This window comes from Alternaria metachromatica, assembly GCF_023757995.1.
Source record: "Alternaria metachromatica strain BMP 0045 chromosome Unknown scaffold_19, whole genome shotgun sequence".
NCBI lineage: Eukaryota > Fungi > Ascomycota > Dothideomycetes > Pleosporales > Pleosporaceae > Alternaria > Alternaria metachromatica.
Window position 1 is genome coordinate 614,395 of NW_026055510.1, and position 21,845 is coordinate 636,239.

Consider the following 21,845-nt stretch of genomic DNA (forward strand, 5'->3'; position numbering starts at 1 on the left):
GTGCCTTTAGCACCATGATGGATGCACCCAATTTGGAACGCTAGCCATCAGGTACTCACCTGGGCACAAGACACTCGAAGTATCTCGACGTTTCATAATACACACGCTCTTCAGTAAACTCCCAAGCCTTTACTCCCAGACTGCAACATAATGCACATCCACGACGTACTCATCATCGGTGGAGGCCCGGCTGGCCTAGCAGTAGCAGCACGGCTCCGTGAGCAGACACCCTCGGCAACCTTCACAGATGATGAACATCAACGTTACCACTGGATTCGGAAGCATGGTCGGAAAATGAACATCAAAAACTACCGAACGAACAAGGACTCACTACCAACCCCACCGTCAACACCTGGGAACTCAGACTGTGGCTGCGACCATGAGGCAGCACCCGAAGAAGCAATAGATATGCTAGTACTCGATGCCGATGGCGCAGACTGGATGTCAAAGTGGAAGCGCCTCTTCAAAACTTTTCACATTGACTACCTTCGAAGTCCAATGTTCTTCCACGTCGATCCTGCTGATCGAGATGCACTGCTCGGGTATACGTACGAGAAAGAGAGAGACAAAGATATCCAAGCACTACCTGGAGTTGCCGGGAAGGAAGTGAGCAAGCACAAAAAGAAGAAGAACCTGAAGTCGCAAGGAAGGTTTTTGAGCCGCACGCCAGACGTCGATGAAAGGGACCGAAAGGACTACTTTGTACCACGTACCGATTTGTTCGACGCTCACTGTGAAGAGGTCATCAAGAGATATCGACTTGGCAAGGACTTATTGAGGAAGGAGAGCGTCGTGAACATCGAATACGACAATATCTCGAAGTTCGATGACGCGGACCTTGACAGTGTCGTCTCAGATGATGTGATGGCGGACGAGAGAAAAGTCTTCCGCGTCTCCACAGACCAAGGCGTGCGTTTCGCCCACCTCGTGGTTTTGGCTGTCGGTCCTGGAAATGCGCCCTCGATACCTCCTGTCCCTGGTCTACCGGCTCAACGTCCACACGAAGGTTTCGCGCATGCGATGCAGATTAAGCAGTTCCCACCACCGCACGTAATGGCCAAAGTCAAGGCTCGCCAATCGACTAGCATGCTCATAGTCGGTGGCGGCTTGACAAGCATTCAGCTGGCAGATCTAGCAATCAAGCGAGGCGTGAACAAAGTATGGATGCTCATGCGCGGTCCGCTCAAGGTCAAGCACTTTGACGTGGACCTAGAGTGGGTGGGCAAGTTTCGGAATTTCAAGCAAGCCGAGTTCTGGACAGCAGATACTGATGAAGGTATGTCAACGCTCCTACTCGGTGATCGCATCTAACATGGTGATAGAGCGCTTTGAGATGATAGTGCAAGCCCGCAACGGAGGAAGTATGACGCCGCGGTACCGCAAAATTCTCGATACGCATGTCGCACACGGGAAGATCGAGCTTCAAACCTATACTCAACTCCAGTCCGTATCGTGGGACCAAAGCTCGAAGACATGGGCCTGCGAAGCCGCGTCAACAGATTCGGAGCCCAAACTGCCGTCTATCGACTACATGGTCTTTGCCACTGGTATTCAGTCAGACATCCGCACCATCCCCTACCTTCAGAACATCCAACAAGAGTATCCTATCAAGTACGTTGGCGGTCTGCCATGCTTGAATGAAGACTTGATGTGGGACGATGACGTTCCTCTGTTCGTGACAGGACGACTGGCGGGATTGAGACTTGGGCCTGGCGCACCGAATCTGGTCGGCGCAAGAGTAGGCGCTGAGCGAATCGCTTGGAATGTGGACGATGCTCTGAAGAAACTGGGGAAGCTGAGTAACAGAGCGCAAGATGAAAGCGACGACAACAGCGGCGACGAGAAGATGGCGGCTTATGCTGCAGCGAGGGATAACCGGTTCGATAGTTTGTTCGAGTTGGATGATGCGGCAGCGTAGTCGCAGTAGTTCAATCTGCCTCAGAATCAATGAAAGTTAAGTGTTAAAATGGAATGGTACTTCTGGAGTCCAGTAGTTTCCGGCGTCGAGTGTCTTAAAGGTCGCGTCCACGGCCTTCCGTCCAGGAGCCCTGAGAAGACCCGCTGACGTCATGCGCCACACGATACAGTTTGGCCTACCTCAGGAGCCTGAATGTGCGCGGGAAATGCGCAAGAATGCAAATTGAGTTTTGAAGTAACCTCTCCCATGGCCGTGATATCATTGGGCTCGGCGCGTCGCTTTCGTGTTCCATGGTCGATGCCGCTGAGGACACCCGGAACGGAACCGCTTCGGCTATATCTGCATCTTTTCTGTCAACCATCCCGAGGTCACTTGCCATCACACCTGCAACATCATCTTTATCACTATTTTCCTAGACGCAAATGGTTTCAGGCGGCGATGTAAGCCCACGCGCAACGTTCAAAGATCAAGTTTAACAATTCAAAGGACAAGAACACACCTGCGGTAGTCTCTCTAGCCGCCGGCGGCATAGCTGGCGGTGTGGAAGGCTTTCTTTCGGTACGTCCAAAGAGGCATTCCGGCCCAGATCCCGTGACTCATACCACTCGCAGTATCCTCTAGAGTTTGCGAAAACGCGTGTGCAGTTAAGAGCTGAGAAGCGCGTGCCGACGCCTCGAAATCCCTTCCTAGTCGTGACCCAAGTCTATCAGAATGAAGGCATTAGAGCGCTATACAAAGGCTGCGGAGCGCTGGTCTTTGGCTCAGTAGGCAAAGACGCCGTCCGCTTTCTCTTCTTCGACCAGATCAAGTCATCTTTTGCAGACCCAGAGACGGGCACGCTCTCCCCTCTGCGCAATTTGTTGGCCGGCATGACCGCGGGAGTAATCGCGTCGATCACCGCAGTTACACCCACAGAGCGCATCAAGACTGCCCTCATCGACGATGCCAGGAACGAAAAACGCTTTCGGTCCGGTTTCCACGCTACTACCACCATCTGGAAGGAACACGGTATCCTCGGGTTATACCGCGGGTTCGCAGGCACTACCCTGAAACAAGCATCAGCGACGGCGTTCAGAATGGGGACCTACAACATCCTCAAGGATTATGAGAAGGCCAAGAATATCGAACAAAATACGCTGGTGAACTTCGCAAACGGATCAGTAGCAGGCGTTGTGACAACGCTTGCAACGCAGCCTTTTGACGTTATTAAGACGCGTTCACAGAGTGCAAAAGGCACAAGTACTGCCGAGGCTGTAAAAAGTGTTTTGTTGGATTACGGGATCAAGGGTTTTTGGAAGGGCACGACGATGAGGTTGGGTCGCACGGTGTTTAGTGGAGGTATTCTATTCACAAGCTACGAGGCTGCTGTGAAGATCATCCTGCCGTTGTATCCTGGCACAAAGCAGGCTGAGTAATCCTAGACGCAGAGACATCTACAACATCGCACACCTACTCAACCAGTTCATCTAAGTCCTGGGCCTGGCGCTCATGCCTTTCCGTCGTATTCGTCGATAACGCTAACAGGCTTCACAAACTTGCCCAAAGGTTTGTACTCCAGATGGTCCAACCCAAATGCCTTCGGGCCACCAATCTCAATACCCTTCGGACTAGTCCAGCGCTCACTCGCAGTGATACCGATCACCGAGACTAACAGTCCGTACCGATACTCTGGCGTTCCGATAGCCTCGCCATTTTGCGCATCAATGACCGCGATAAGGTCGGGAACGATAGCCAGGACATCTTCGTTCTTTTCCTCCCCAGTCGTGCTTTCTCCACTATCCGGTATCTGGATCGCAGCAATGTTCTCGTTCTTAAACGGTATCTTGATCTTGCCCTGGTACTCGCTTCCCATAGCTTCTATGATCACCTCGCCGTACACATGGCCCATGTACAGCTTGCGCTCTACACCGACAATCTTGCCCTTGAAAAGCGCACGGCCTGTTTGAGAACCTCCAACCGCATCGATGATTGATTGCGCGACGTTGTCGATTCTGTTCTCTTTGCGCGCGCGTGCTACTTCTCGTCCTATCCTCCACGACAGCGAGATTGTGTGTTCAACAGCCCAACGTCTTGTTTCAGCGCCTGTAACCGGGGCATCGGCTGTTCCGACGGAGCTGCCCATCTGGCTCAATGCTGCTCTGATGACCTGTTCGACTTTGAGGTCACTCGTTGCTGTTGGCATGTATAGCGTGTTGCCGTTGCCATCGGCCACTGCAACAGGCGCGAACACGATTTCTCGCTCGCCGAAGACGACCGGCGTTGTCTGCCACTTTGTTGGATATGCTCGGCCCATCCAGTCGCCGTCTACACATGGCACATTCATGTTGGTTGATGCACCTAATACGAGACCCTGCAAACCGTTCGAGCCGCCGATTTCGAGAGGGATGATGTGCGTCGCGTAACCACCCTTGATGAGATCGTAGAGGTGATTCTGAGCATCCATCATTCTGAACGAAGATTAGTAGAGACATGACGTGATACCAATACGTGACTTACTCATCAGCGGACAGCTTCTCGATGCCGACGGTTGGGCTACCAGCACCGCCACCACTTCCCACTCGCGCATCATCTTTGAGATCATCTGGGCTGACAACGCGAACCTTCCCACCAGACCGTAGGATACCACGCACTCTGAGCATGGTAGAGTAAGGAGAACCTCCGCCGCCAGTACCGAGTATGTAGCAGCCGATGGTGATCCAGTCCAGATCGGTCTCAGATATCCACCACTCTCGGTTGGCCACTTTGGGCTTATACGCAACGATTTCAACCTCCGTTGCTGCATCAACTTCGCTAGAAGCCTCTTCGGTCGAAGGTGCTGCGATGGCATCGCCCGTACCCTGTGACCCAGTCTCTACGTTGCCCCCCTCCTGAGTGACGTTCAGATCTATGAAATCCCCAGCTCGTGAGAAGTCAAAGTCTCCCGCAGCTCTGACCATAAATCGCGTTTTGTGGGCCACGTATTGTAATGGCAGATCCTCCACTTCGACGATAGAGACCGTCTCCGCTGATGCGCCTGCTTCAATAGTCTTTCTTTTAGCCTCCTCGCATATCTCAGCTAGTAGTTCTTTCTGCGTCTGCTTCTCGGTAGACTTGACAGTGTCGACTACAGCACTCACTCGCGCCATTGCAGCACCAATAGCGTTGGCTACACCGGACCATTGAGGTTTGATCACTCTGCTTGCTCCCTTCAACTCGTCCGGGGCTATGACCGCACCACCACCGACAAGCAGGACAGGAAGATCATCAGGTGATGTCTTCATCTTGTCAATGATTGTTTCAAGCATCTTTGTCGTCTCGGCTTTGAAGGCTTGAATGTCATCGTCTTGCAGCTTCCCCCGTACCTTTTCTGGCTGTCCTATCGCGATATCGGATGAGGCCGCGACGGTATAGTCTGTCGCTGTTGGAACGTCACCACCGAAGACGAGCGCCTTTTCTGGTAGCTTATAACCCACGGACTCAGGCCCTACTTGCATCTTCTCTCCAACCTTTCTCACCAAGCTACCGCCTCCTAGTCCTATACTCTTCACATCGGGATACGAGAAGTTCATCCTCACACCAGAAAGTTCCGAGTATGCGGCCTGTTGTCTTGGGAAGCCGTTTGCGAGTAATAAGCCCACGTCAGTAGTAGTTCCACCGACATCAACTACCATCATCGCTTCGCCATTCTCTTGCCTTCCGACGAGGAAAGCAGCACCACGCATACTGTTCGTTGGGCCGGATGAGAAGGTTCGGATAGGTAGTCGGCTTGCGGCTTCGCCACTCAGTATCGTGCCGTCGTTTTGAGTAATGAAGACAGGGCAGTTTAGTCCGAGTTCCTTGATTGGTGTCTGGAATGACGCTATTGTTTTCCTGGCGAATGACAGAATTGAGGCGTTGAGTATCGCAGCATTCTCGCGCTCTAAGAACCCGAGATTTGCGACGGTCTTGCTAAGAACGATATCGACACCATCTCCTAGCTCACGCCGAATGATGTCTGCAGTACGCTCTTCTTGCTTCTCTACCGTGTCGATAGGACTGAAGACACCGTTCACGACTACACTTTTGATTCCCTTCTCTTTAATAATCTTGCATTGCTCTACTATCTCGTGCTCTTTGATGTCGGAGATTAGGCTTCCATCCACTTCTAGCCCCCCCTTAATGAGCGCATGGTGCCCAAGAATGATGTTACGCAGAGAAGCTGGCCAGTCGACACATGGCGGTGCATGTTTGCTGAATGAACTAGAAAGACGAAGGACTGCGACTTGCGAAAGACGTGTTCGGTCACGAGTTACGACCGCGTTGACAAAGTGGGTTGTTCCGATTGTCACACTTGCGACGGAAGAAGGATCGACCGAGGCGGATTTGAACATAGTGGTGATGGCGTCGGCGATGCCATGGCTTGGGTCGGTAGTAGTGGGTGCCTTGTGCCTGAGTTATGGTATGAGCTCGCGTTCTCATCAGGGGGTGATGGACTTCCGGTAGACATCATCATGCGTGTTCTTTGGGTCTTATGAGGGAGTGGGCTAAGCGAGGAAGCGTGGTATTCAACGTATGGGTATAGGACTCGTACCAAGCAACAATTCCTCGGTCATCTTCACTCGATCTTATAGGATCAATGATGACTCCGTCAGTGTTGGTTCTATGCGCGGTATTAGCCTCATGGTCCTCGAAACTCTGATGTACAGTACGTGCCCACCGACGTCAACGCCTATTCGCAGATTCTTTCCTGTCGTCATCGTAGCCGTGGATACTTCCAAGATGAGAGCGTCTTCTGATCGAATTGGAGTTGGCTGGTCACGATGCGTCCAGAATCCATCTGATAAGATTTCGATTGGTGGGGCGAGCTAGGTCCGGAATTCGGACGTTCGCGCCCCAAGCCGCCTTCTTACTTTATCGCTCACCCATACCCCACTCTTGGAGTTACTTCCTACTCCAATTCATTACCCCGTCATTCAAGAGCTTGCCCATTGGTAGCAGCAGAGCTTGATATGGGATTTCTTCGGCGCTGATCACTGCGCTCGGATGATCAGATAAGATAGGCGCAAATACCCCTCTTTCTAACGGCGGAAAAGGTGTTCTTCCCGCGTATGCTGCATCGTCGCCCCCGTCGGCGCATTATCATCTTCACTAAACTTGGGTCGGCGTTAGATCAGCTAGATTGGGGTGACTCCGAGCGCGGTTGATAACAAGGGTAGCAACACTAAGATGGCGGAAAGAGCTCACCACTGGCGTTCGTCGCAATTACTTCTCTCCCAGCCTCCTTGACTAGCGACGCGTCCCTTGGTTCGCGTTCATCATGACTTTGAGACAGCGCTTGAGGAATGTCGATGAGAAAGTACGTCTCCGTGGAGACGATGCGAAGCATGAGCAAACAGATGCATGGAGCAACCGCGATTTGATCCCCCTCCCGCCAGAGCGCAGAACATGGGGCTGGTTCAATTTCTTCGGGTTTTGGGCGATTTCATCGCTGAACCTCGCGAATTGGCAAACACCAAGTACCTTCTTGAGTAAGCTATGCCAAATGATTCTCGTCGCTTTCGATCGCTGATATCACCGAAGCTATGGGTTTATCTGTCTCACAGTCTATCCTCATCATCGTTGTGAGCTGCTTGTTGATCGCTTTCTTCTCCACGCTTATTGCTTGGGTTGGATTGAAGTGGCACATTGGCTTCACAGTACAGAACAGGTATAGTTGGGGAATGCGCGGGAGTTTCATACCTTTGTCACAGAGAATCCTGCTCAACTTCATTTGGAACGCCGTCCAATGTAAGTCGGAGAACTATAAGGATGCGCTTGGTACCATGATGCTAAATTAACTCAGGTTGGAATGGCGGCCGTCTAGTCGCTGTGTGCTTGACCGCGATCTGGCCTTCGTATGCCCGTATGCCGAACACGTTTAGCCCCAACTTCCCTGCTACAACCGACCAGTTCGTGGGATTCGTAGTCTTCTGGTTCATATCGACACCTTTTTTGTGGCTGCGACCGGAGAAGTTCAAGATACCGTTCCTCATAGTCTGCCTCTGGTGCGGCATCGGAATGCTAGCATGGATGATCTGGGCAGTGACGACTGCTAAAGGTGTAGGCCCTCTATGGAATGCTGGTGAAAACATTCCTTCGGGTTCCGCTTGGGGTACCTCGTGGCTCATCATGGCTGGCATCAATCAAAGCCTTGGTGGCATTGCCGCGGGTATCACAAACGGTAGCGACTTCTCACGCTATTCGCGTGGAAGAACACCCTACATGGTCGGTACTATTACTAGCTGTGTGATCACCAGCGTCATCGTCTCTCTAGTTGGTCTTGTTACAACTGCGTCGGGGCAAAAGTTGTACGGAGAGATCTATTGGAACCCACCGGATCTACTCATGCGCATGATGGACAACGGCAACGGCTCATCGAAAGCACGTGCGGGGGTATTCTTCCTGGCTGCAGGTTTCGCATTCACCGCAATGTTCGAGAACATTTGCGGAAACGCTGTCTCTGGTGGTATCGATCTTGCTGGCCTTTTTCCACGTTACATCAACATACGACGTGGTGCCATCATTACGTTTGTGGCGGCATGGGTCGTTCAACCCTGGCAGCTCATCAACCGTGCCACTACATTTATCGCCGTGCTGTCTTCCTTCTCGGTGTTTCTAGCACCAATCATCGGCATAATGGCATGCGACTACTTCCTCTTGCGAAAGAGAAGGATCCGCTTGAGTCATTTATATCGAACGGAAGACTCGTCGTATTGGTTCAGCAAGGGTTTCAACTGGCGAGCGATACCCTCATGGCTATGTGGCTGGATCCCGACGATTGGGGGTCTTATAGTGACAGTAAGAGGAGATGTCGATCCACCACGGGCTTTGGTACAGCTCTACAATATGGCCTTCTTCATAGGTGAGAAAATTGTCTCACGACCTTGGAAATTGAAGGGCCACTGACACTTTAACAGGATTCTTCATCAGCGCTTTCATCTTCTATGTCCTCAACAAGATCTTCCCAGTTCCTGATATGGACCAGATCGATCCCATCGATTTATACGGTACCTTCACAGAAGCGGAGGCAAAGCGAGCTGGTGTAGCTCCGCTAGACGACAGCCCTATTCTGAGAGGGGTATCTGGGCGAAGATCGACCGAGCATGTTGTCATTCATGCAGAGAAGGATGTGTGAGTGGGGTAAACACATAGATTAGAACCATGTAGAATTCGTCACATGGAGGCTTGTAAAGTAGGCTCGGCCAATCATTTGACGTTTCACAGCCTAGCCACGCCGCAATACTGCATAAACATCGCCCAAAGAGCTATCGAGGACTTATAGGCTTTGGCTAGATGGCGGGGCTGAGCACAGGAGGGATGCACCACAAGAAGTACCTGTTACCTTGGAATCTGTCGCGCAAGTTCTTCTTTTCGTCGCTTCGCTCTTGCCTACGCTACCAGCTCGGTACATCTATACTATTAATCCTGGTCTGAGCTTTAACACCACAGATCGCAATGGCTCATCGCCGACATGATAGCGCGATGTCTCAAACGGACATACCGCTGATACCTCATGCAGGCGATGGCGACGCTGCATCTGCTCTGCAGTCACTGACAGCTAATTCTGGGCAAAACACTAACTTCCGAACACTTGCAAAATCCCATTGGCTCACCCCGACAAACATGTTGGCTTCTTATTTCTTCGGCATTGCTCTCGCAGTAGGACATCATCGATATTACACAACGCTGGATGGAGATGTGATAGGCTCGACAGGGCGACAGCAGTGGTCATTACGGTATGTACCAAGACGTACGCCCACGTTCATGACTGACGCTTGTAAGATTCGGTAACGCTTTCGCAATCAGCATCGCTCTGAGCCTCAAGATCGCCGTCGGCATCGCATACACGCAGTATGTATGGATGCGTCTCCGGAAGCGATCGATAAGCTTGAGATCTATCGACGACTCTTTCGATATTTCGAGAAACTTATCCGCTTTCTTCAACCTTGAAGTCATCCGGAAGCTGCACGTAGGGCTCATGGTTGCACTCATACTATGGTAAGTGATAGACGCACCGTTGGGTGCTTATTACTGACGGTATGTAGGTGTCTACCATTACCAACACTGTTCGCTCCCCCAACATTATCAGTCGAGACAAGAACAACGCAATCACACTCTATAGAACAAGCGCTAAGAGCGGACGTTAATAATCTCAACATGTCAGACGCGTTCATACTCAGGCAATCTGCGAATCGTCCTTGGATTACGGGTCCTTCAGCTCGGCTTGGACGAATCGTCAGCGCAGTCATATATTCCGGTGGCCGTCTTCCATTCGAGACACCTTATTCGCATCTAAACACGTCTTACGAGACAGAAGCCTATTTGCCGGTACTAAAATGCACGGCAGCAAACAGCACCGTTCACAACGACATACTGCGGTTTGCTAATGAGACAAGAGTCGCTGCAGCGAATAACTTGACCATCGATAGTCTAAAGTGGATGAACTCTGACATTCCGTCCGGTGGAGAGATTGGATACCTCGGACTCTCATATCCAAATACTCTAGGAGAATCTACATCAGGTCTGAACTGGAACAATACTAAGCAAACCGCCAATGAGTTTGCTTTTGCTATCCAGAAACGTCCAACTGATGTAGCGTATCAGTCTGATACCGAGTATTTGTTGTGCGAAGTGTGGAACGCTACCGTTTTCTACACCGTCAATACCCGCAGCAGTATAGTCAGCATTGAAAACGTCCATTGGGAGTTGCTCAACAAGTTCGATCCGCAGAGCGCCATCCCCATCAACGAATTAGAGTCAGCCGGAGGCTGGCCAGCCTCCGGCTCTCCCGCCTATTCCGGATATACGATAGGCCTAGCGAGTTATTTGCTTGGGTACGTGGCCTGGCGCAGAGATAACTCCCGTACTAAGCTGGATTCGACTGGTCCGCTTGATACGACATCTCTCTCTACAGGTTCGCAGTTTTACAACATGACTCGCAACATGAACGAGGCGATTGAGGCTGTCAACACTCTCCAAAACCCGTCCAGCGTCCGGGCTATTTCGTTCCGTGAGGACGTCGAAGCATTTGCGCTGAATGTGTCTTTGAGCATGATCAACGATGCTTCACTTTGGTAAGTTACAATCTCAAGATGCATTCGAGGGCTAACGTAGTAAAACAAAGTACCAAAGTCCCCGTCAATGTCACCACGTTCACCTCTGCGGTCGTCTACGCATACAACCCGCAGAACCTCCTGCTCTCATACGGATTGGCCATCCTTGCTAGTACCATCTCCATTGCCTTTGGACTGTTTGCGATGTGGAAGAACGGTGCATGTTATGACAATCGAATGTCTACTTTTGGCACGGCAATGCAAGGTTTTGATGTAAGTGTGAACGAAGAGGACAGACCCGATCAGCAGCTCACAGTAAGCCAGGTCAAGGAGGTGTTCGAGGATTCTAAGACACGTGCGGCACAACCGCTGAGAGGTCAAGCTGCGAAGACAAAGCTGATGTTCGATGCGGAAGAAGGCTTCGTACTTGGCCACCGCAAGCGGCCCAGCGAAGGCTCAAGTATCGGCACGCCTATAAGAGAAGACGGTTTCGTATTCGGCCACCGCAAGCGGCCCAGCGGAGGCTCAAATATCGGCACGCCTATAACAGAAGAAGGTTTCGTACTAGGCCACCGCAAACGGGCCAGCGAAGGTTCAAACGTCGGCACGCCTATCAGAGAATGAGACCTCGGCATTCGGCGCGCGACGTACACATATGGCGATTACACGGTTCCGATGCATTTGGATAATTATTTAATTGTCGTTTCGCCCAGGAAACTTCGCTGATGAGCACGGGGAGTACCAATTAGACCAGATCTCATACATCTAATTAATATCCGAAGCCTTCACAACCGTACCAAACATGTCATCAATCTCCGTCAAAGCAATCCTCTTAACCTGCGCAGCCGGAATATCCTTCATATCGCGCTGACCAACACCGTCTTCCACGACAAGAGCCTCGTATCCCAAAGTAGTCGCTTCGCGAGCGGTACTCGACACACAACCATGCACCATGTAACCCGTGAGAACAAGTTTCTTGAGTCCAGTCTTCTTAACAACTTCTGCTAGATCTGTCTCTGAGAAAGATCCAGCGTGCTTCTTCCACACGACAGGCTCGCCGTTGATAGCTTCGATGCCGTCCATTTCCTTGGTGAGCTTGCCGTTGGGCTTGAAGATAGCTGCTTCGTCATCGCCCGTGTTGTGCAGGATGTGGACGATGTGGCCGTTTTGCTTTCGGTATTTTTTGAGGAGGCTGGAGATGGCGACGTTGACCTCCTTGTAGTCTTGAGCAGGTAAGCTACCATAGATGTATTCGTCTTGAGCGTCGATGATGACGAGAACGGAGTCTTTGACCGATGCTGTTGAGTTGGGGACTCCGATGACCGAGCGAAGAGAGGGAGTTGACATTCCGGAAGGCTGGTTTTGGGTGATTGGGAAGTTGAGGAGTAGATGGTGTATATAGAAATGATCAATCGTCAGGCAGTTGATTGGAGCGTCGAGGGTGATGGATGTGTTGGTTGTCCATTTCTGTAAACCCGTCGACCTTTATATCGTCGACCGATAGCCGCTGCGAGATTCTCGTACATTCGTCCGTCACATACCGAGACCAAAATTCTGATCTGATATCGTAAGCCAGCGTTATGTTTCCTTAATTGTTCGGACCGTGCTGTTTGGTGAGCTAGCAAAGAAATAATGTTACCCCATACGGTTAGCCGGATTTCTGTGGACTGATCACTAACCAGAGCCTCTTAATAAGGCGGACACGTCTTGTGCGAACATCACTTCCTGTCCCTCACTCAACACCTGTCACATCGTATAGTGTGCGATTCAGCCCCTCTAGTCCAACAACGCTCAGTCTCCCTTCCACAGCTTTCGCACGCTTTTGGCTCGCTCTGGGTGTTGTTCATCTCGTCGGGCAGGGTATGTCGCGGAATGGTCAGACGCTTTACCTCGTTGGGCTTCTCAAGCTGCTGCGGTGAAGGCCAATGATGAGTAGACTCGTGGTGATGGAGTACGGATAGCCACCAAAGAAATCGGTGCTCTTTCGGTCGCTGCAAAACCCGTAGTGTAGGGTCGCTGCTGATTTCCCTTATAGCCCACTCCGCAGCGTGATCGTCCACTTTAAGGTGCGCGAATGAATATGTTCCCCTCTTCGTATACAAACAAGGGTATTTGTCTGCGAACGCATCGTAATTCATACTCGTCAGGCTGAACTGTACAAGAGGAAACTGTCCCGCCATCTGCCCCCACGACCTGTTGGAGGTCGTGAGTCCGTCACAACCTGGGAAAATGAAGAGCACACGGATCGGGCGCCCTGCTAGCTCTTGGTAGTGTAGGATAGCCTGCTTGATCGACTCGCGGTAATGAGAGGTTTGGCTTAGCTGACCGAAGACGGTTTCCATGGAGGAGTCGTGTCTCAAAAAATACGGTAGGTATATTGGCGATGCGATTTCCATTTCCCACACGTTATCAGGATGCGCGAGTCTGGTGTGGGGCATAGCCAGACGATTGCAGACACGGTTCCACGTGTTGTATAGCGCATCCACGTGAGCGTGCGCTTCCGTCTCTGCGTCCTGGCATGCGGAATTTCCTTGGATCGGGGTCCGCTGGATCGCGAACAAGACAGCACGATATCGAAGGTCTCTCTAATATCTTCGGTATTGTCGTGGACATGTACGTCTGTCCCAAATAGTGCTCTTGCGTCAGGGCAGCACGTATAACTGACGGCAGGGTTGATAGTAATCGGTCTGTCTGAGCGGGTGAGAGAAGGTCGCACCTCGACTCCGTCTTCGTCGATCTGTATGAGTAGACCCTTTGAGCTGCTGAAATCTCTCCATTTAGGCTCCTTTATATTGGCGGTCCACGTAGCCGACCAACGTCTCGTCAATCTCGTGAAGAGGACGTTCGGTATCAGGCCGTCCGGCTCGTGCTCGAGAACAGCCATGATTGTGCGAAGCTTTGTGACTACGAATGCCTTTCTTTCAACGAGTATATCCATGTCGTCGGATGTCGCTCGAGCCAGTATGTCGACATTGGGCGCTGAACTGGACACGGATTTGGACGCTGAGGGGGACGCGGAGGTGGACGCGGAGGTGGGCGTGGGGGCAGCGATGATGGTACAGTACTCATCCTGAATGGCCTTGCTCCATGGTCCCACTTCAGTCGTCTCAGTCGTACGGCGCCAGAGTAATTTGGCTTTTTGTGGCGAACATCCGATCCATGGCTGGGTGATGGCGTTCGGGTCTTCCTTCTATGAAACGGTACGATGGTAGGTAGGTGTACTCAGCATACGCACTGCATCGGGTGCACTCGACCATATTTATTTTCCACTCGGACCGATCGCAAAGGCGAATCCAGATGCCGGCTTCCTAGTAGCGTTGCATCGCGCGAGATCTAGCTCTTCAAACTGCACCTACGTCATCGATCCGGTAGTGCCGAGCATCAACTATATCCAACTGAAATCCATCATGATGCTTGGTATCCTTACCCCCCTCGATACCAAAGAAAAAGCCTTCAGACACCATGGCACCAGGCGATAACCTCCCCGATTTTCTCACGAATACCAAGCTCGACCCTAGCTTCGACAAAGACATTCTCGACACACATCTAATCTACGATTACGATGCGCAAGACAAAGATGGCAACCCCGAAAAGTGGCGGTACGAACTATGGTGTTTCTCTTCGGAACGTGTCGTATATGCCATCCACGGTGGTCCGATGGCTGGCCGCATAAACTACCAGCGCGCAACATACCAATGTATCCGTCCCGGTGAACTTTGGCAGATAAACTGGCTCGAGGAGACGGGCAGCATCGTTTCTGCGGTCTACGACATCAAGGAGAAGAGGATGACGACGTTGATCGCATTCTCGGAGGGTCACTGGAAGAGGGCGAAGGAGGCTCTGGGCGATAAGAGGAAGAAGGAGGATCTGGAGAGATGGAGGGGCCTGGCTGGTGTGGGAAACCAGACGTCGAGGTTCATGCTGAGCGAGCAGGCTCATGTTGTAGAGGTGTTCAAAGGCAAGGGTGAACTGGTGCCGATCAAAGAGAGCGATCCCCTGTTCTGATTGTGTATAACCGATGGACATCAACCAATGAAGCCGTTACCATGTACCATTCATCTCGCATGGTATGTCCGTTCTTGACTATGGCAAATATGTTAGATGAGATCATGATGTTGGTACCATTGCATGGCATGAGATGAGGTTTACAAGGGATCGCAACCTGTCGGAACCATAGTGCCGGTAATGAAGTCAAAGCAATGTAACTTGCATTGCAGACTGGCAGTGCGACCATCCACGCGATGCTGTGTAGCAAGCCAGTGCCACAATGTAACCGAAGCGGTGAGCCATCCTGCCACAGTTCGGCGACCTGTTCGGCGTTCTGGCATACCGTTACATGTTGTCGCAGACATCCATTACGACGCCATTCGGGTTCTCGTGCGCATGCGATACGCATTTGTCATCCAGACTTGGTATCTTTGTGTGTCTGTCTCAAGGGCTTATGACATATAGAAACCGTCGTCCAGGACTACTCTCCATATTCCTCTGGCACTCCTCGCTTGACCACACAACATGCGTTACACCGAGAGAGCGGGAGGCGGAGGACCGATGTGGGAATGTCTCAATATCGCTTGGTTTCAATAAGTCAACAAAACAGTCGGATTCCGTTAGGGTCAGAAGATGCGCTCGGAGCAGTAGTAACAAGTCTCGCTTGTGCTCCGGTGGATGCCGGGGCATTCCCGACCCGGTGGTCCTTTGTTCCTATGGGATACTCAATGCTTGTGATGATCTTGGTCTTTTGGCAGGTTTCTTTAGTACGACGAAGGCTATAATGTGCTGCGGTCAGAATGTGAAGGCATTGCTGACGTCGCTCTTGAGTACGTGTCGTCATCTTTCCGAACTCTTACGTTGCTTTTGCTCGCATTCTATAGGAACATCGTGTAGTCACTTGCGACCACGTGCGGTGCTGCGGGTGTCGCTGTACTTGAAGAAATAATGGATTGGTTTTCTCCTTCCGTACAGCCGGGTGAAGGCACTGCACACGTCTGATAACGGTGTGGGGTAATGCCCGTCAGCAGCCAGGTCCCAGCGCAACGCTTCCTCGTATGCCCAGCGGGCTTCACGGCATTCCTTCAGCGCGGGGTCCTCTGGCCCTGCGTAAGATATAGGCAAGGTTTGTACCGGACGTTTCAGTCGCTTCTCGAAGACACTGAAGGTCCAGGGCTGGTGGGAGCGGCGCACGCCGTGGCTGTTAGCGGCATGTTGTGAGTGGTGAGTGGCTTGGTTGGACAAAGAACAGACCGCATGTTCGGAGTCCGATGCCTGCTAAGCGCCCGCAGTCTGCTGCTGTAAGGACGGTGAGACTCGTCATGCGCCATTGGGCTGGTCTTACGCTAAGACCAGATGTGTAGAGAGATTGAGCAAACGAAAGGACTCCATGGCAATCTCCACTCACGCCATGTTGGATGATGGACGAAGGCACGCCGACAGCTCCGGGCCATCGCACGAGAGCATAACATATCATCGGGACCGCCAAGGGCATGCAGCCAACCGTGCTTTGATGAGGGAAAAGTCAAATGGCAGAGTTAATCTTCCGATGCATTGCTCCGGCCCTTGAGTATGGAGTGTCAGTCTGGCGCTAGCGCATAAGCTAGCCGTGCGCGGCCGTGCGTCGTGAACCCTATCTCCCCAGTACGCCATGTGCCACAACGACAGTCGGTATGACAGGGCGCGGCGGGCGCGACGCTACTCGCCCATGGGCTCTTATGGTGCTTCATCAGCTGTTGCCAGCCTGCCAGCTATGTCCAGCCCGCCGTCCCTCTTTCCTCGTGTGCCTCCATATTCCTTTTGCTGCCTCGCGACCCCAGGCTGAATCACCACCCCGTTTCATTTCGACTTGCTTTTTACTCCTCGGTCTGGAACAAGTCGCCTTCAAATATTCGCCAGTCTGAACTTTCACACCACACAAACCCCAACCATGGACCGCCCAGCACTCACATCACGGGAGCATCTGGAGCTCTTGCGAAGCTCTGCGTTTGAATCCGAACATGCCTGGCTCTACGACACTTCCTATCTGCAACATGAGGCAGCAGCAATGGCGTTGGAGCAAGAGATTGAGCAATCGCATGCCAGTATATCGCCAGACGACAACTCAGACGAGCAAGTGCGCATCATCAAGACGCAGATCAACATCCACAGGGAGAGGCAGCGGGCGCTAAGGCCGCATCTTGAAAGTGGGAGCGACCAGATCGACGAAGATGGGAACGAGTGTGTCTTTGTAGCAGCACCGAACCAATGGGGTGCGAACGGAGACTTGGACGAGGAGAGCGAGAGTCTGTCTGCAGTGAGTAGCAATTCCTGTCCACTACTGGGTCGTAACTAACATGACTCAGATCCACAACCTCCTTACATGGCAAACTTCATACTCGCCTGTCTCACATGCCCCGCGAGACGAACTCCCCTCCCCAAATACACCGTACCACTCGCTGCTCGACCCTCACCAGCCCACGACCACGTACAATCTTCACCGTACGCGAGAATGGACGGGATCTTCAGGCTTCAGGAAATTCATCTACAGCGCACGCGACTACTCGGATAAATACGCTCTATACATGCTTGAAGCCACCCACCGCGACGACAGCCAAGTCAACGCTGCAGACTTCTTCCGTGTCGCAGAGTACCCACAACCATGCATAAACATCCTTCTCTCTGGCATTGACAAGAAGCGCGCCATGACCAAAGACGCGGCCTACAAGTCGCGGTGCATACATCTACGCGGACCATTCTCGCAACCGATCAAAGAATACCCAGATAGGCAGCAGAAGATACCGTGGTCACCGCGACGATTCAAATATGGTGGACGTCGCTTCGTCTGGAAGCAAGGAGATCCTAACGACGATGCCATGCCGGAGACTTTGTACGAATATCAGCAAGACTGGGTAAAGCCAGGAAGCAGGACGGGCAAGCGATGCGACGATGCAAAGCTGATCAAACTTGTTTGGGGAGAAAAGAGGAGGAAGGGTAAAGTGGACAGTTACACGATCCATTTCAAGGGCGGCATGGATCAAGTCTTTAGGGAGATCTTGCTGGCCAGTCAGATGGCCAGGCAGGTATGTCTCTTTACCGCGATGGACTGAAGTCGCTATCTTTCGTCAGCCAAGGATGAAATTGTACTTGTATATAACCACACAGCGCGAGGCGTTCAAAGGGGCCGTGGGACACGGGACGGATACCACGGAACAGCATTTTGCAGTCAGTTCCCAGCGGAGCTTTCTGCTATTACAGTTTACAAGATCTTGGGAGTGGGCAGCAGGCTTCTCTACTACCTTGGACATAATTCCGGCCCAAGGGCAACACTAATCAAACTCAAATATTAATCCTTCCATAGGGCAGCAACACAGTCTTTCACCAGCTTCTCACTTGATAACTACTCACCCAGAATGAATTGCGAAAAATGAGTCAAATTGCGTGACCGTCTGCATGCAATTCATCTGACTCAACAGAATGCCCACGTTGAAGCGAAGAGAGGGAACATCCGCAGGACCGTTACATTGTGTAAGCTGCATATGCATGCTACGCTGTAGATTAGATGATAGCCTTGCTAACATACGCCCCTTACGGTATGTTGGCGCTGGTCGCATTGGCGGACCCTGCGATGATTGCGTTGGCTACTTTTTGGAAATACAAAATTATGCACCATCGGCTGTGGCTGAAGTTGGTCGTAGGTGGTAATAAGCATGTTGTTTTTTGTGGCGTGGCTCTACGCGCGAAATCCAATGCATGACCAACTCGAGTACCACCATGTTAGGCAGGCTCGGATCTCTCGGAGGAGTGCGATTCAGGAAAGCGTGCTCATCATGCTCAGGTGGAACAACGCTCCTTCCTACCATGTCGCCTGAACCAGCATGTAAATGCAGGCGCTGTACACCGGTGTAGGTAAATATCACGATGACTTCATCGCCAGTCATTCGTGCATGCTCTCCAAACCCATCATCGATCACATCTCCCCACGCACTCATATCGCATTATTGGTCACAGCGTACCCACCTGTGATATTCGTTACTGATATCTTTCCTGGATCAAGGGCATCAATTCGACGTTGAAAGCTGCCAAACCCAAAATCTCACCTGCGTCTTCGGCTGACGCCCACCGCTTCGCAACAGAACCGACAACCTGTTAGCACACCCTGGTGCATACGCCACTTTGCGGGTATATCAAATCACAACCCGGAGCGTGCGTTACTGCATACAACCCGACCGATCAGCACGCAACGGGGCCCACGTACATCGCTTACAGCTTACAGCGAGGGCCAGCAACACCAACATACCCGCTTCACCGTCTCGGAAGGACCCTCGCGGAGGAAGACCCACCAGTCATGTTTGCAGATCGCAACATGAAGCTGCGAATGTCAACATACCTCTTCTGCTGCGCGTTGATCTCGCCCCCTCCTCTCTCAGACCTCCTATCAAATTACTTCACCAAGTCGCCCAAGATCACAGAGCACGGCCCTGAGTGGTCACGCTCGCGGCTGCCTTTCCTAGCCAAGACATTCTCTGGCAAAGACGGCTGCGAGGAGTACTTCAAGTTGATGACTGATGTGCTGGACATGGCCTTGCCGGATGATGCGTTCCCGCGAGACAGCGGGTTCATTGTGGATGCAGATGCTGGGATGGTGAGTGTTGTTGGCAAAGGAAGGTTTACGAGCAAGAAGACGGGCAAGGGATGGGATGAGCAGTTCATCTATCGTTTTAGTGGGTTTGATCATGAGGGGAAGATAGGGCATTGGGAGATTTGGGCGGATCCTTTGAGTGCTTGGGAGGCTGTTGGGGAGTGAGCCTTCTCATGTCATCGTTGGAACTCGTGGATATCGGAAGACCGATTGAGGATTCGACAGCTAGGTATATACCTTCAGCGACAAGCTTAAATTGCTAGAGATTTGAAGTTTACAGCAAATGTATGAATGCAGGTAGAGCTAGCGTGTGAAAGCCGTTAGCGTCTCGCTTGAATAATGTGGGTCTCTGGCGGCGGCTTCTGCAGCTTCCTCTGAGCCCTAAACTTTTCTTCATCTGCTCTTACACGCCGCCAAACCAGCTCTACAACACCATGGTGCAAGCTGCGCAAAGCCCTACAGAGCAGTAGTGCGCATCAATAGTAGTCCGCTGATTGTTTTACACTAACCTACAGCCGCTGCTCGCTGTGCTTCATTTCTCATGGTACGTCAAACATCTCCTTCTATTCACCGCATCCGCATCCTCGCGACGCGCGCACAGCTCAAAAGATGATATGTACATCGACCATTAAACACTTTAGGAAGAGCCGGAAAAGGTATGGCTAGCATCGACAAATGCTACGCCGTCGCTGCTTATAACTTGGTCTCTGAAGAGCATCACCACGTTCACGTCATGGAAACTGGGTTTTGAACTGTCGCTGACGATGCAAAGATTAGGTGCATGCTACTTACGATATCCTAAGCGACCGCTACACACAACGCGTGACGTACACGACGCGCGATGTCGATTCGGGGGTACAGAGATGACATATCGCGCGAGCAGATGTGATGACAAGGGCACAATGCGACATCTTGAGAGATGCGCATGGCATATTATGTATTGACGCTACGGAGGCTACGTCTGCAGAGTACTGCTTGCGCTATCGCTGTCGAATAAGGCCGCGGCATCCAACTCGAGTGTGGAGACGGACGGCCTCGCCTTCTCGTACAAGCCCATCGTGTCTGGCAACCCTAGGAAGGGGTCGGCAAGGTTGCCGCAGCCGGCAGGCCACGAGATCGATTGATCGAACGCATAGCTGTCGCTCCAAGACTGGATAAAGTTGGTCATGTCGAAGTCGAGATCGGGATTGATCATAGAGGATTCCCCTTCGAGTACGGCGAGATCATCCGTGTTGTGGGCACTCGAGTCTGTACCCAAGTCGACTAGATCATTGAAATCGAACGTATCCCAATCCCAAGACTGAATACTTCCATCTGCTGCTGTCGCCGATGTCGATAGCGTGCTGGGGCTGTTGCGCTCGTTCGCCTTTCTCTTTGCGTACTCCTTCGGCGTCAACCCCGTCTTGTCCTTGAAGATCTTGTGGAAGTACCGCGGCGTGAGGTTAACCTTCTTGGCTAGGTCTTGCAGTCTCAATGCGCTGGCGTCCTCGTTCCTCAAGGCTTCCTCAATCAATACACATGCTTTCTCCACCGCTCGCTCCTGTGGATCCTCGAGTACGGTGTTGGGCTTGCATCTCTTGCAGGCCCTGAACCCGGCTGCCTCTGCTTCTAACGGTGTAGCATAGAATCCGACATTTGCTCTACGCGCTAGTCGGCCCGGACATGTTGGTCGACAGTATATTCGGGTGGATTTGACGGAGTAGATGAAATGGCCATTCGCGTCTGCGTCTCGTATCGAAAGGGCTCGCCACCGTGCAGCATCAGTCGCATAAGCCATGGGATAGGATTTGTACAAGAGGACTACGTAATTAGCATGACTTCAAGTCTCGCAGCGATGGTGCGCAAAGTATACCTTCTATGTTGTAAACCTAGAGATGTTTCCAAACAGCAGGAACGTCTGAAGCTCAACAACGCGAATGTACAGCAGGCCCAAAATCGTCTTGCGCGAATCTCAGATGGTAAAAAAACAGTCAGTCAGATACGTGAAGCGACAGTAATCGCGGCAACGGGCCCTCTTAAGAGCTCTGGAAGTCTTCCCGCATCCCAAGGCTATCTACGCTGTGATTGGATACTTTGAGAGCCAGTTCGAGAGCACGCGATGACGCACGCTAAACTCATCTCTATCAACACATGGATATCGCGTATAAACACGCGATTTACGCAGCAATCCTTACAAGAATATGCGCCGATGTGAAAGCGATGGGTGCGCACGTCAACCACTTGTCGCGTCGCGTCGGGCTCTTTCCACGTCGGACGCGACTTTGATGGA

The 21,845-nt window shown here is 51.9% G+C and overlaps 9 protein-coding genes across 9 annotated transcripts; 5 read left to right on the forward strand and 4 right to left on the reverse strand.

Moving 5' to 3' along the window:
* Positions 1–150: 150 nt before the first annotated feature.
* Positions 151–1,918, forward strand: J4E83_007692 (uncharacterized protein; the record flags this gene model as incomplete). Its single annotated transcript, XM_049334594.1, has 2 exons — positions 151–1,276; positions 1,323–1,918. The coding sequence occupies 2 exons, from the start codon at positions 151–153 to the stop codon at positions 1,916–1,918; spliced, it is 1,722 nt and encodes a 573-aa protein (XP_049186480.1).
* Positions 1,919–2,340: 422 nt separating this feature from the next.
* On the forward strand, positions 2,341–3,333 carry J4E83_007693 (uncharacterized protein; the record flags this gene model as incomplete). The annotated part of the gene is made up of 2 exons (XM_049334595.1): positions 2,341–2,358; positions 2,530–3,333. The coding sequence occupies 2 exons, from the start codon at positions 2,341–2,343 to the stop codon at positions 3,331–3,333; spliced, it is 822 nt and encodes a 273-aa protein (XP_049186481.1).
* Positions 3,334–3,404: 71 nt separating this feature from the next.
* On the reverse strand, positions 3,405–6,267 carry J4E83_007694 (uncharacterized protein; the record flags this gene model as incomplete). The annotated part of the gene is made up of 2 exons (XM_049334596.1): positions 3,405–4,365; positions 4,415–6,267. The coding sequence occupies 2 exons, from the start codon at positions 6,265–6,267 to the stop codon at positions 3,405–3,407; spliced, it is 2,814 nt and encodes a 937-aa protein (XP_049186482.1).
* Positions 6,268–11,226: 4,959 nt separating this feature from the next.
* Positions 11,227–11,592, forward strand: J4E83_007695 (uncharacterized protein; the record flags this gene model as incomplete). Its single annotated transcript, XM_049334597.1, has 2 exons — positions 11,227–11,233; positions 11,285–11,592. 2 exons carry the CDS (start codon positions 11,227–11,229, stop codon positions 11,590–11,592), a joined length of 315 nt encoding a protein of 104 aa, XP_049186483.1.
* A 141-nt stretch (positions 11,593–11,733) lies between these two features.
* On the reverse strand, positions 11,734–12,612 carry J4E83_007696 (uncharacterized protein; the record flags this gene model as incomplete). Its single annotated transcript, XM_049334598.1, has 2 exons — positions 11,734–12,451; positions 12,608–12,612. 2 exons carry the CDS (start codon positions 12,610–12,612, stop codon positions 11,734–11,736), a joined length of 723 nt encoding a protein of 240 aa, XP_049186484.1.
* A 1,818-nt stretch (positions 12,613–14,430) lies between these two features.
* J4E83_007697 (uncharacterized protein) lies at positions 14,431–14,973 on the forward strand (the record flags this gene model as incomplete). The annotated part of the gene is made up of 1 exon (XM_049334599.1): positions 14,431–14,973. The coding sequence occupies one exon, from the start codon at positions 14,431–14,433 to the stop codon at positions 14,971–14,973; it is 543 nt and encodes a 180-aa protein (XP_049186485.1).
* An 879-nt stretch (positions 14,974–15,852) lies between these two features.
* On the reverse strand, positions 15,853–16,368 carry J4E83_007698 (uncharacterized protein; the record flags this gene model as incomplete). Its single annotated transcript, XM_049334600.1, has 2 exons — positions 15,853–16,156; positions 16,364–16,368. 2 exons carry the CDS (start codon positions 16,366–16,368, stop codon positions 15,853–15,855), a joined length of 309 nt encoding a protein of 102 aa, XP_049186486.1.
* Positions 16,369–16,885: 517 nt separating this feature from the next.
* J4E83_007699 (uncharacterized protein) lies at positions 16,886–18,044 on the forward strand (the record flags this gene model as incomplete). Its single annotated transcript, XM_049334601.1, has 2 exons — positions 16,886–17,251; positions 17,301–18,044. The coding sequence occupies 2 exons, from the start codon at positions 16,886–16,888 to the stop codon at positions 18,042–18,044; spliced, it is 1,110 nt and encodes a 369-aa protein (XP_049186487.1).
* Positions 18,045–20,531: 2,487 nt separating this feature from the next.
* J4E83_007700 (uncharacterized protein) lies at positions 20,532–21,096 on the reverse strand (the record flags this gene model as incomplete). The annotated part of the gene is given in 2 exon segments (XM_049334602.1): positions 20,532–21,076; positions 21,093–21,096. The coding sequence occupies 2 exon segments, from the start codon at positions 21,094–21,096 to the stop codon at positions 20,532–20,534; spliced, it is 549 nt and encodes a 182-aa protein (XP_049186488.1).
* Positions 21,097–21,845: the final 749 nt, after the last annotated feature.